General features: G+C 36.7%; 1 protein-coding gene across 25 annotated transcripts in view; it reads left to right on the top strand.

The window, feature by feature from the left end:
* camk2d.S (calcium/calmodulin dependent protein kinase (CaM kinase) II delta S homeolog) overlaps positions 1-14,260 on the top strand; it is a 130,109-nt gene that overhangs the window by 60,519 nt on the left and 55,330 nt on the right. For all 25 annotated transcript variants that reach the window (XM_041574316.1, XM_041574296.1, XM_041574240.1 and 22 more), the window contains 2 exon segments: positions 4,780-4,834; positions 12,114-12,179. In XM_041574316.1, coding sequence (XP_041430250.1) covers positions 4,780-4,834; positions 12,114-12,179 — 121 coding nt within the window.

Below are 14,260 nucleotides of genomic sequence, written 5' to 3'. Positions count from 1 at the left end.
GTTATTTTTCTTTGAGTTGTTAATCAGCTGTTTTTTGCTGCATTGTTTCAATGGTAAGAATCAATGTTGATAATAGGGACACTATACATATGGCTACTAATGTACGATGAAAAGTTGCATATTCTTTTATTATGCAAAAAAAAAAGGCAGACATCTTATTTAAGACAAGGATTTAGTATTGTGACTGAGAGTACTGGCCCTGTAACACTGAACTGCATTTCCTTCTAAGGCCACTTAACTGAATGGATTCAAGTAGTTAAACAACTTTGAAATGTGAAAAAGGAAAAAACTAAGTAACGTAGCATATAATGAATTTATTTAATTATTTTTAAAAAAAGTAAATGGCTTATTCTCATCACATTTACAAGCCAAAGACAGATGGACAGTGCTATGAATGGAGCCAGCAACCCTGCAGATGGTCACATTTACTTCAAGCTTCAAATATTGCAGTTCCAAAAATTAGTCTTGACAGACCCACAAAATTAATTTATTTCAGCAGTATTGTAGAGCTGAATCAAATAATACTTGACATTTTCATAATTCTGTCCAGTAGTATTTTCAGTTAATTATTGTTGTGGTAAAAAGAAAACCCCTTTTGAAAAATGCTATGCATGTTTTTTGCTTTCTACTTTAAGGGCTCTTTACAATAGCCTTCCTTTCCAGTTCTTAAATAGATTAACATATTTACTTACTTTGTGCTGACCACTGGCAATGTTCAAATCCACCCACAGTGTCTTTTTTTTTTCTTGAAATAAATTTATAGAATTCTATTTTAATGGGGGTTACACAAAATAAAAGGCAATGTGAAACAGAGTATAAGCATTGAATTAGCTATAAACAGGGTCAGACTGGAGGGGAAACCCTCTTTGTTTATCGTAAACAATCTGAAAACAACTGAAGTGTATGGAAAATGAGCAAACCCTTTAAAAAAAAAAAAAAATTCTCTCAGAAGTATTGGCGAGAATATCCTTGAACTTTTAGCCAGTCACAGACAGACAAAGGTCATTTGTTAATATTAAATCAACAGCAAAGGGAAATATGTTCTTATTTATGACCAAACAAGAACTAGACACTCCACCTCAAGACAATGTTGGATACTTGTTTAGGAAAATAGACTGTAAGAATATGAGGTCCTCTTTATGGACAGGGTCGGACTTAGCTGGCTGGACACTGGGGGGGGGGACCCAGGTTCCGGCTCAGTCCGACCCGGTCCATAAACAGGACCTCATTTACTTAAAGTATATTTTCTTGGAAGCTTGGTGTAATCCTGGAACATTCTGAACTGTTACAATTTGCTACAATTAGATGTATCTGTGGAGTATTAGCAACTATTGTATTAATTGTAACAGCTGCTTTTAATGAAACTCAGGGATTCAGCTTATCAGGGCCAAAGATAACACACGTATCAACTAAATTTAATTTAAAACAGTAAAAGAGTTGTCAAGCAGAATCGCTGAGTTTCATTACAGGCAGCTGTTGGAATTGATACAGTAGTTGCTAATATTCCACAGGTGCTGCTGAGAAATTTATCAAATAATTAGCAAGAGACAGGAACATTAAAGGGCACCTGATGTCAAAAAATATCATCCACAACTAAAGGTGCAGGCTAATAGAGCCTAAACTCCAATTTTTTTATTGCCCCCCCCCACCAGTGCTAGGCCACGCAACGGAAAGGGACCTGCTAATGCCACAACTTGCTGACTATGCACATACACGTGATATCAGAAGCATTATGCACTCCCGGTGCAAGTGTCCTAGCGCTGGAGGGGGCAATTTAAAAAAAAAAATACTGTTACTCCCAACCAGAGTGCGGGCTCTATTAACTCGCACCTTTGGTTGGGGATAATATTTTTTGCCAGCAGGTTCCATTTAAAATTGAAGCTTCCATTTTATTAGAAAACAGTAAAAGATTAAAAATGGGACGTAATTGAGTTTCTGGTGAACAAGAACTGAAATAAGTGTTTGCAAGTGAACAGCCCCTTTATCTAGTGTGCATATATGATATATGGAGCATGTCCAACATCTCATTCTGAAACCAAAGGTACAGTTAGACCCATACATCTTTGGACAGAGACAATTTTTTTCTAATTTTGGTTCTGTACATTACCACAAAGAATTTTTGTTCCCCACATTTTTATGCAATCTTTTTGTTCAACCCACTGAATTAAAGCTGAAAGTCTGCAGATCAGCTGCATCTGAGTTGTCTAATTTAAAATTCATTGTGATAATGTACAGAACCAAAATTAGAAAAAAGTTCTCTGTCCAAAGATTTATGGGCCTAACTTTATTAATATCAAGTTAGGCCTTTTCTGCTGTAACAGCCTTTACTCTTCTGCAAAGGCTCTTCACTGAATTTGCTTCCATTTAGTCACAAGAGCATTAGTAAGGTTTAGGCATGTGTCTTGAGCGCAGTCGGCAGTTCAGTTTATCCCAGGACAGGACCTAAATTTGGTAGCAGTCAGGGCTCTGCACAGGCCACTTAAGTTTTTGTAGTTCCATCTCCGCAAACTACACAAACATTGCATTTTTGCATTGTGACAAAGCAGGAAAGGATATTCTAGAAATTGCACAACATGTAATTGTACTCTGTAGAATTTAGGATTTGTTTAACCTACCATAAGGAATTGTTATTAGTTGAGTAAGAGACCATTATGCCTGTCCATTAAAATTTACATTTGAAATTATTCATACAAGCAAGTAGCATTGACTAGCATTTGGCAAACCCTGATTCATCCACCTGATATAGTTAAACAGGATTTATCCCTGCAGAGAATCATTTCCACTGTACCAGATTCCAAGAGTTGCTCCCTTTACACCAGTCCAGTGACTTCTGGCATTGTGCATGGTGTGATTAGCTGTGTATGTAACTGCTTGTCCATGAAAATTGATCTCCTTATGTCACTGATAAATATTTGTTGTGTTCAAGCTGCTTTAAGATACAGTTTGATACTCGGCAAAAGTTTGCCAAACGAGCGGATCTTTCCCTTAGGGTAGGGGCACACGGCGCGATTTCGCCGCGATTCTGCGCTGGGCGAGTTGTCGCTGCGTTTTTTAAGCCGAAATAGCTTTGCTAACTTTGGCGCTGGCGTCAATGCAAATCGCGGCGAAATCGCTGCGCTAATTCACACGCGGCGATTCTTTTTCTACTGTCGCCCGGAAACGCTCAGCGAGGCAACTTCGGACGACAATAGAAAACGAATCGCCGCGTGTGAATTAGCGCAGCGATTTCGCCGCGATTTGCATTGACGCCAGCGCCAAAGTTAGCAAAGCTATTTCGGCTTAAAAAACGCAGCGACAACTCGCTTAGCGCAGAATCGCAGCGAAATCGCGCCGTGTGCCCCTACCCTTATATGCCCACCAACGCAAGGCTATATTCTGAATGTTCAGCCCTAGGGTCTGGAACGATCGTATTACACGGAAGCCCCATACACAGGTCTAAAGGACCAATATCGGCAGCTTTAATCTGCCTGTGTATGGCCACCATAACTGACAGTGATTATCTGACACCCAACTCCTGCATGAAGACAGAATGAAGAGAAACAGATGCTGAGAGAGGGATAGTGAAGATAAACTTAATTATTTCAGAAACGGTACAGAATTTTTAATAGATTATATTTAGAAAACTTCTTATGTCAGTATGCTGAAGCTTATATTATGTTTTCATTTTCATTGTAGTTCCCCTTTAAAGAAATGATCTTCTGATGCAGGTTGCTGAGCGTGCAACTTCATTTGACTTTGCTGTTATAGGTGTTCCAGAATTTGAGATAATCATCAGAAAACAGAGATGGAAATGTCTTTATACAGTTGGTCTACTGCCCAAGAAAGCCATTACCTTGTTTAAATGGACAATTCTTTTAAAATTTAAAATAGTGTTTGTTGCCCCGTAATTAAGCAGTATACTCTGACATACATTTAATAAGCATGATCATTTTAAGACTACATAAAGAGACCGAAGGTTCAATAGACAGTTCAGTACACATTTTGGGCATTGTTGTATTCATTTTTAAGCAGAATGATTATCATTTAGCTATTAAAATAAAATAACTACAGTAATTTGCTTCGAAATGTTCTGCTCCAGCAGACTTCATCTTAAATCCAGGCCTAGAGCAAGATTTGTTCTGTGATACCTCAAAAGTCAAAATTCTGCTTTAAATTTTGGGAAGATTCCCATGAGAATATATATATATACACACTCTTTGCTTGCACTGCAGATTTTCTTGCTAGGGCCGAAAATTATCAATACATTTAATGTGTTTGTTACCTGCTCCCCCTGAAAAAATAAGATAAAGATTGTTGCCAGTCCAGTCTCACTGGAAAAGCAAAATTGATGTAGTCCTCAGGCAGCACTTAATATTTAATGATGTAAAAGTATTGCTAAACCCCTAATTGTATAGCATTTACCCTACAAATACAATTTAAGCATTTCAAATGTAATAATGATCCTTACATTTTAATATAGCATGGTATGTACGTATGCATGTCTTTCTGTGGATTTGTGCATTAGCATACCAGCCAACATTCCTATTTTAACACACACATCCCACACCGATATGGCAGGACCACATATTTTTATGTCCAGTCATTGCCCTATTACTCCCAAATTCTGGCAACTTCCAGTATATTTCCAACCATTTATTATTAGCAATCTGGAACAGTCATACTAAAATAAGAGCGGAATGCATCTTCTGCTTTGGTCTAAAACATATCACTTAAATTATTGCCATTAAGTATAGAAAATTGATATTGTTTATTAAAATATTTTTTTCCCTTTTTTGACAGTTCGACTCCATGACAGCATATCAGAGGAAGGATTCCATTATTTAGTCTTTGACTTGTAAGTAAAATGTTTACTTGGCATCCAGTTATACAGATGAATGCTAATGACACAAAGGGAACTTGACTTTCACTGCCATACTAATACTGATGAAAAGTGTCCTGTTTGATGCATATGGAGCAACGATAGGTGAACTTCTGTGCTTGAGCATCTTTGCATGGAGGTCTGCCTCAGACAGGGTGCTTCTTATTGATTCATTTATCACAATTGGTGAAATGGGGGCATTTAATCCACCAGAGAAACTGACTGTAAGCCATAGGCCTTGTGTCAAACATTTATTAAAGGGTTTACCTTAATAACTTCTTGTTCTTTTTCTATCATGAATATCTTGAGCTTAACAATACCTAAACAAGGTAATTCATGTTTGGTTCTTGCAAAGTTGATAATAGAAAACACATGACATACTCCAAACCATACAGGGAGTGTTTCCAGTTTCCCTATTTGCCTTGCTTTGTTCAAGAAATAACACAATAAATTAAAACAACAGGCAAAAAGTATATTCAGCACAAGTATTATTCATTAAACATATGTTAAAAAAGGGTTTGGTTTTGATGTGATATTTGTAGACGTTAGCAAATTATATAAGCCCTCCTAAGTAATTTCAAGAGTTATCTGGTTGATGTAAGTCAGTTACAAATACATCTTTGAGGCTGTATTTTCATAGTTAATATTAATCATGTACCTATCTGTTTATACTCTCCCATATTTATCTGCCAGTCTGCAATTCAGCTTGTTTGCTAGGGTAAGTGGGCCCCAGTAACCATATATTGGTTTCAATTGCAAACTAGAGAGCTGAATAATTGTTTTTACAAAAATACAAAGAACTGAAAAATGAAAGTCTTAAAATAGTAATGTTGACATCAACCTAAATGTTTATTTCAAGCTGAACATTGCTTGTTAGCTTTATGATACTGATATTTTGCAAACAATATATATATATATATATATATATATATATATATATATATATATATATATATATATATATATATATATATATATATATTTGAAAATGTATTCAGTAAATAAAACACACAATGACCTTTGGTAGTTCGGTTTTTAACCATTCCTATGTGTATGGTACTAATGCAGTGGAAGTGCTGCATTACAGCGTTTCTTGCTAAGCAAGGTTGCTTTTCATGGTGTACATTACAATTGCGGGTTACCTCTTAGTTCAGCAGATTTTAATCTGGGAAATTTCCAGGACGGAGACATGTTACAGTCCAGTAGTTATAAAGCTGTGTTAAAATGGTTGGAAAAAAAAATAGTATGGTTAGTAAAATTTGGTTTACATGGTTTACTAACCATGACAATTCCTTTTCACTTCATACATTTAAAAGAGAATTTAAGTGTATAATTGTGGCATAAATTACTGTGTAATTGCTTAAACATTTGCTAAATAATAAACACGGAAACTTTACAAATGGAATTTGCTCTAAAGGGAAATGTTTGTGGAAGTACAAATTGATGCAACTTTATAAATTGGACATCTTAATGCCTTTGCTTTAAATTGTAGGATGGGTACACAATGTGCTAAAATGTTTCATCTTAACTGTGTCCTATAGATTCAACGTAGGATTAAGCTTTCCTAAAACTATTGTCACACTTGACAACATAGAAAATATATGTAACTAGGCAATTATTGCTTATGAATACAACTCCTGGAGTGCTCTTTCTAATGCTGATGCATTGACAGTGTTGCACTTTCACCCCTGTATACAACTGTTCCTGATTTAATCATTGCTTTTAGGATCTACCGGAATTAACTGTGTTAGAGAGGAGTATCTTCTAATGTCGTATATTAAGAAAAAAGGATCCTTCAATTAATGAATGAATTTTACCAGTAGCTCTGGATTGCTATGGAATTGCTGCCAGGGATAACTGTTACTAGCATGGGCGTCGCAGGATATTTTCTGGGGGGGGCGGCAAGGAAGAAAACATATTACACAAATTACTTGTACCCACATATTGGTTTCCGCACAAACCCAACAACATCTTTTCTATAAATACATAAAGTATTAACTGTTGCACATGTATAGCATTGCCATTCTGTTAGTGACACTGTTTGCCAGGACAACACTTGGTATTTTCTACTTTCTTAACAAAATTACTTGCCTGCTGTTTGTAGAATGTTATTCCCTCTAGAGTTTTAGTTACAGCTGGATACATACAGTGAAGCCTCCATTTTACATACCCTCATTTTAAGTTTTTCCATATGTTATACCATTTTTTGTGGTCCCACCCATATATAACGCATAATACATTTCCCTGACTTGACACCATTTTTTTCTGGTCGCCTGAAAAATTTAAAAAGGGGGTTGTACTGTACATAAAGTAGAATAACAACAGAAGAGGTTGTGCACAATGAGATGTCCCTAGAATAGAATGTATGTTTATTCATTCTGTTTCAATCTAGGGGAAAGTTGCTTTGTTTCCAGAGTGGCAGAAGGGTTAAAAGATAAGTCATCCAAAAATAAACAATGGGGTGGATGCAGGACAGGAGCAGGAGAGGGGGTGAGGTGCAAAAGTATATATTATGATGATATAGATATTTTGATTTATACAGATATATATAGTGAGGCCGAGGGTTATAAGTGACAAATAGGTGAATGTGGGGGTAACTCAGCAGAATGAGAAGGGAAAGGGTAAAAGAGGATAGTGAATAGAGTTAATGTAGGGGTTAATGTGCTTTGTTGCAAATGCACCGAGAGAATGGTTGTAGTCAAAACCCACAGCCAACCTGTACCAATAAGATTCAATAATGAATGTAGTTACACAGCTATACACAGGTTCATTTATAGTCTCTATAACACACACAGGGTTTGTCAGACCTTTTTAAAACACAGTTGCCTTTACACACATTAACACAAACAGTTAATTTACACACAGACATAGATACACACAAAGACACACACATACACTGGCAATGACACACACATACACTGGCATTCACACTCTAAGCTTAAGGGCTAGTCCACACGGGGAGATAGCGACGCGTTTGCGGTCGCGGCGACAAAGCGCCGCGACCGGCGCAGGCGACAGTTTTGTATGGGCGCCTATGTAAAAACGCCTGTGCTAACCACACGAGGCGATGCGCTTTTCAACAGTCGCCTGAAAAAGCCTGGCGAGGCATTTTCAGGCGACTGTTGAAAAGCGCATCGCCTCGTGTGGTTAGCACAGGCGTTTTTACATAGGCGCCCATACAAAACTGTCGCCGGTCGCGGCGACTGTCGCGGCGCTTTGTCGCCGCGACCGCAAACGCGTCGCTATCTCCCCGTGTGGAATAGCCCTAACACAACAGATTCACACTCATCTGCCCTGGGAAAGAAGCTGGTGCATCAGGAGGAGATTCTCTACTGTGATTCTCTCATTCCTCATTTAGTTGAGGCGCAGGAAGCTTCTCACAGAGGGAAGGGGCTGGGCTAAACCGGACTGCTGCTCAGTAGAATAGGCATTGGGATGGTCCATTATTTGAAGGGGTGCTGACCACAAGATGTAAGCCTTGTATAAGCTTATTGCAGGCTCTTAATAGTAATTTTAAGAAATCTGTTCTTATAAAAAAGAACAAAACAATATATATATATATATATATATATATATATATATATATATATATATATATATATATATATATATATATATATATATATATATATATATATATATATATGTGCAAGAATGCAAGACATGGCTCCTGAATATCCTGTAATTGATATCCCTATCAACGGGGGTTTATAATCAGTGCTTATTGATGATATATCACAAGTCACTTAAGTTATAATACATACCCCCATATGTAATAAAAGGCACTAAGTTTGCCCAGGAGCAATAACCAATAGCAACCAATAAGATGTTTGCATTTTAACAGGTGACCAGTAAATTCTACCTGCTGATTGGTTGCTATGGGTTACTGCCCCTGGGCAAACTTAGTGCCTTTTATTACATAATCCCAAAAGAGTGTTAAAACATATAAGAATATTAGAAATCATCTCAAGAGTTCCGTGGCCTGTATTAAATCACTTGGCTTCAGCCTTGTGCTTTTATATGGCCATGAAACTCCCCTGTGACTTACAGTATAATAGCCTTATTTTTTGAATATATATATATATGTGTGTGAGTGATTGTTATATTACACATGTCTATAACTTATTAATGGGCTTTGTAAATTTAAAAACGTTTAATTGTCCATTAATAAGTATATGTTTTAATCACATTTTTATATTCATTGATATAAGAAAAATTGTAATTCAGCCTATGTGTTTGTACAGTATTTAAATGCCATTTTATTCATAAAAGTGGAAACAATGTTTGTGTATATGGTATATACATTCTTGTGTGTGTGTGTGTGTGGACCAGTGTATTGATTCTAACACTAAGTAACAATTAATCAAGGCACTACAATGTAGATTGTCTCCTGGATATTCACTGTTAGTCAGTACAGGATTAAAAATCTCTTGTTCAGTGTGCCTATTTTAAGAACAAAATCAATACTGTAATAGATAAAAGCTCTGTTCGAAGATCTTTTAACCTTTATCAAGTAAAGCAAAGGTACACATTTAAAGAAGTGATTAAAATTACATTATTTTTCAAGGAGACCTAAAGCATAACTAAAGAAGTAGGGTAGAAATGTGCATTCTGTTTTGGTCTTTAGTAACAACACAAGGCAACAACAGTCCTTTAGTAGAGAAGATCTGTACCTCCAAAGATGCCCCAGTAGCTCCCCATCTTCTTTTCTGCTGATTCACTGCATATGCTCTGTGCTGCTGTCTATAACTTAACTTAGAGACTGGCATACAAGATACTGAGTATATATAATATAAATGGAAATTAAGCAGGAGACAGTGCGCTGTTGGATTGATTCACTTAAATACCTAAATGGAAAAAAAAGAAATCCCAATAGTGTATTATCCTTGTGTTAAGGGTAACTTCCGCTTCACGAATTACTCACATATATACTTATACTTTATATAATATAAATGTTACAATATAGCATCTGCATGTAATAATAATTATAATGTAATAAAAGTCGGTAATGGAAAAAATATTCGCAATGCGAAAAGTTCTGCCTCTGTGCGAACAAATTTGCCTTTAAGTGAATTTAATATAGCTTTTGCGAACCCGGAAACCCTTTAGTGACCACTTCCGAAAGTGGAAGAAGGTTTGCGAATGTTATACTTAGCGCCAGTGCACAGTGAATGTAATTAAACTTCTTACTGAAAAAGTTGTTAGGTTTGCTCCAAAAGATTACGACACCTTCAAGCACTTCTTAAAAGAGGCCAATGCTCAATTAAAAATTTGCAATTAAAATTCGCAGTGTAATAACAGTTTAAGGAAGAGTATTACATTGCGAAATGAGACGTTTTATTCTTATTTTAGCTAATTATTTTGCTCTTTGCGACTTTTATTACATTCCCCCATTTGTGCCTTAAGCTACCAAAAAATGCTTTACCCTTTAAACAAAACAGGTATTGTTTAATTGCGGGTGCAGTGTCAAAGTATATCATATAGTATTCCATGTATAGTGAATCAAAAACGTGTTTGTCATTTTATATATATATATATATATATATATATATATATATATATATATATATATATATATATATATATATATATATATATATATATATATATATATATCTCCCCTGATGAAGGGCGGTTAAACCCCCTGAAACGTTGATCTTACTGGTGGTATAACAATAAAAAGAGGGGCCACGTCCTCGACTGCAGATAATAGTGTGTGTATGTGCGGATCCATGAATTCACTACGGTCCACGGAGGACCAGCACCACCATTGCAGTGGAAGAGGAGTTGCGGGAGAGTGGTAGATATAACACATTGCCTCATTAGTGGCACACCATTAATGGACTTCCGTGTGGGTGTCCGTGGGCTGCTCACATGCTGTCCTTTACATGGCGGGGGGCAAAAACTTTTTCACTTGTGTATCATTCTATGTGTATTAACTCCTCTTAAATACCCATTAATATATCCATATTTTTTGGTGGGCCAATTAGTAGTTGTGAGCATGTTCTACATAATGCTGTACCAATGATCCAGAAGAAAAAAAGAGAGGTTCCTAGACTTAAACAGTAACACCAAAAAATAAAAATGTCAAAGTGATGAAAATATAATGTACTGCTGTGCTGCATTGGTAAAACTGGTATGTTGGATTCAGAAACTCAACTATAGTTTATATAAACAAGCTGCTGTGTAGCCAGGGGGCAGCAATTCAAGGCTGAAAAAGGAGAAAAGGTACAGGCTACACAGCAGATAACAGATACATTCCAAAGAATCCCATTGTATGCTACAGTACTAATCTGTTATCTACTGTATATTCTGGGCTTAAATTGCTGCCCCCATAGCTACACAGCAGCTTGTATATATAAACTATAGTTGTTTTTCTGAAGCAAACACACCAGTTTTGCCAGTGCAGGGCACCTGTATATTATATTGGCTTTCCTTTTAAACCCTTTCGTTTTTTGGTGTTACTTTTCCATTAAAACAAAAGCAATTAGTCTTTAATGATCCAGTATATAATTACAAAGTGCAACATGGCACAGAGAAACACTGTTTACTGTAGTGGTAAAAGGGTTTTTATTGCTGAGCCGAGTGGACTACTAAGGCTTGTGGCACACTGGGTGTTTTTTTCTGCCAGTGGAGGACAAAGTGCCCATCTCTGCCTGCATCACTGTATATAATATTGAATGACAATCACATTGTTGAACACACTTGAAGTCACGTCAGACACAATAATCTGTGCCAAAATACTCCCTTGAAGGATATGGAGCCGTGTGCATTAAATATGGGGCACTTTCCAGTTTCTTATACTTGGAGTGTTAATAGGTACACATAGATACACTGTCTTGTAAGTAAATCTTACTATAACAAATGTTACAGGTACCTCTGTAACCTTTCCACAATGGTCCACTAATTTTGTTTGAATTTCTGTGGCTACAAAACCAATAATTATATAGTGTAGCTGTTTCACAATGTGGATAGTGCTGTAAGTCCTAAACATTCAAACGGAAACTAACATATACAAAAGATTTTTTTGGTGCACATTATAATATGAATAATATATTAAAATATATACTTATAAATGTTTTATGGGTGAAGCTGCTGACAGTTTCTGCCTTTTGTTGTACTGTGGCATTGTTTGGTTGAAAAATCCATAATGACTTCAAAGTAAGAGGAACATCAACATACAGAATATCTAAATTATAACTACATTTATATATTTTTACATTTTTTTTTTAACCGTCTACTTTTATCTTGGCAGAGTCACAGGTGGGGAACTATTTGAAGACATAGTAGCAAGAGAATACTATAGTGAAGCAGATGCCAGGTAAGTAATGATACTTTACACGAGAATCAGAGAAAGGGCTTTGAAGAGTTTGAAAAGAGTCAAGAGTTCATAGCTATATTATAGACTGCAATTAATAAAAATGTTCCATTGCTGCAGCATGTTACCCAACTTACACCATCCTTTGGTGTTGAAATTGTCATAGAGGCTTATGTAGTTTACATTGTACAGAGCCAGTATTTTGTAGGTACCAATTGCATAGCTCCCACTGCAGCTCTAAAGGGTCATCGACAAGTCTATTTTTTGTTTCCATTACTGCTTCTTCTCTACTCCCAGCAATTTTGTATACATCCAAAAGAAACTTCTAATTACAGGCACTGCAACATGGACAGTAAAAAAAACAGGTTTTCATTAGTATTATTGAATCAAAACTTTTTCCTGGATTTCCCTTGATTTGCTTTAGTATGACCTGATTAAAACAGAGCAGTGTACAGTGGAAACCTTTTCTGTAAGGAACCAATAAATATTGACATATACCACTGACAAACCATTTTCCCTCTTATAGTACATAATTGGCAAGATCGCTCTGTTTCAGGGTTATCCTCCTACTAAAACAGAAACGCCAGGAAGAGTGGGCTGTGTATGATAAATTGAGCTTGAAAGCCTTTAGTACACATATTAACAAATTTGTGTTGTTCTGTAGCAGAAGGCAAAATACAACTGTCACATGTAGAACGCCAGCGTATTGGCAACAACAAGGAGAAGAATACACAAAGAGCAATTTCCTAAAAGGAATGCATGAAAATTTTCCAGAGGGCTCTACTAGTCAAACATACACCCCTCCCAGAAATGTATTACATTTTTACTATTATTGTACATTCTTCTTTCTTAGAATAACATACATAATCAGTACATTATAAGAAATAGGAGATTTCTGCAGTAATTGGTTTATAAGACTGATCTACAGTACATAAATGTATTTATTAAGTGATAAAACTGGAAAACTTTCCACCAAATTGAAGATTTTTGAGCTACTGCCCTATGCTATTTAGCAGTCAGTTGTGTTTTAAAGATGGAAGGCACAATTGTTTTTTTGCTTAGTTTAATTGCTGCCATTATGATGATGATGACACTGACTTTATCCCCAGTTCCTTTTCTGCTTGAGCAATTGAAGCAAGGTTTTGAATCAAGAGAGGTCTGTCTAGCTTGAATGATTCGATTTGTGGGAACAGATCTCCAGAACCTTTATTTATGATTATTATTATTAATTATCTGTCTGTCTATCTAGGCATTCATCTAATTTTATTAATCTGCAAATTTTTAACCTTGTAAAGGAGAATTAAAGCATAACTAAAGGAGTACGCTAGAAATGTTGTACATTATGTTGTGGGCTTCTGTACCAGCCCAAGGCAACCACAGCCCCTTAGCAGTGAAAATCTGTGTCTCTGAAGATGCCCCAGTAGCTCTTTGCATTGGCACCCATCCAGATTTGACCCTGACAGCCTGGTTTTCAGAAGGGCTACCTGGGTAAAGACAGTCTGCCTGGTTTTCCAAATAAGGAAAACTGGGCAGGATCCCCCTGATTGACATGGTGATCAGCCAAACGCTGATGGACACATCATGGCCCCGCCCACGTGACATAGCACACCGGCCTGCAACGCTACTAACCCACACTGTGACATGGCCCCACCCCCTGCCCGTATCATGAGCCGCACAAAGGTGGCAACCCTAGTACCTTCCCATCTTCTTTTTCTGCTTATTCACTGCAAATGCTCTGTGCTGCTGTCAGTTACTGAGTTAAGGGACCTACTCACAATATACAGTACACATAGAATAGAAATGTCACAATATAAGGCTGATTAGTAATTAATCCAGATAATTACTACATGGCAGCACAGAAGCTAGTGCAACTAGCATCAGCATTTTATTATCAGCTTTTTAGCATCATCTTATTTTACAGGCCAACTTCCTTTTCTGTTTGATAATTTGCAACGACCCCTAAGCTTAGCTTCTCAACAGCTGTTCAGAGCCCACTGAGCATGTTAGTGTTGCAGACACTTTCCAAGATGGTGACTCCCTGTGACAAGTTTGAAATCCTGGATCACTGCTGCAATTGAGAAGCT

This window comes from Xenopus laevis, chromosome 1S (assembly GCF_017654675.1).
Source record: "Xenopus laevis strain J_2021 chromosome 1S, Xenopus_laevis_v10.1, whole genome shotgun sequence".
Taxonomy (NCBI): Eukaryota; Metazoa; Chordata; class Amphibia; order Anura; family Pipidae; genus Xenopus; species Xenopus laevis.
The sequence above is the reverse complement of the archived record's forward strand: the minus strand, read 5'-3'. Positions and strand labels throughout refer to the sequence as shown.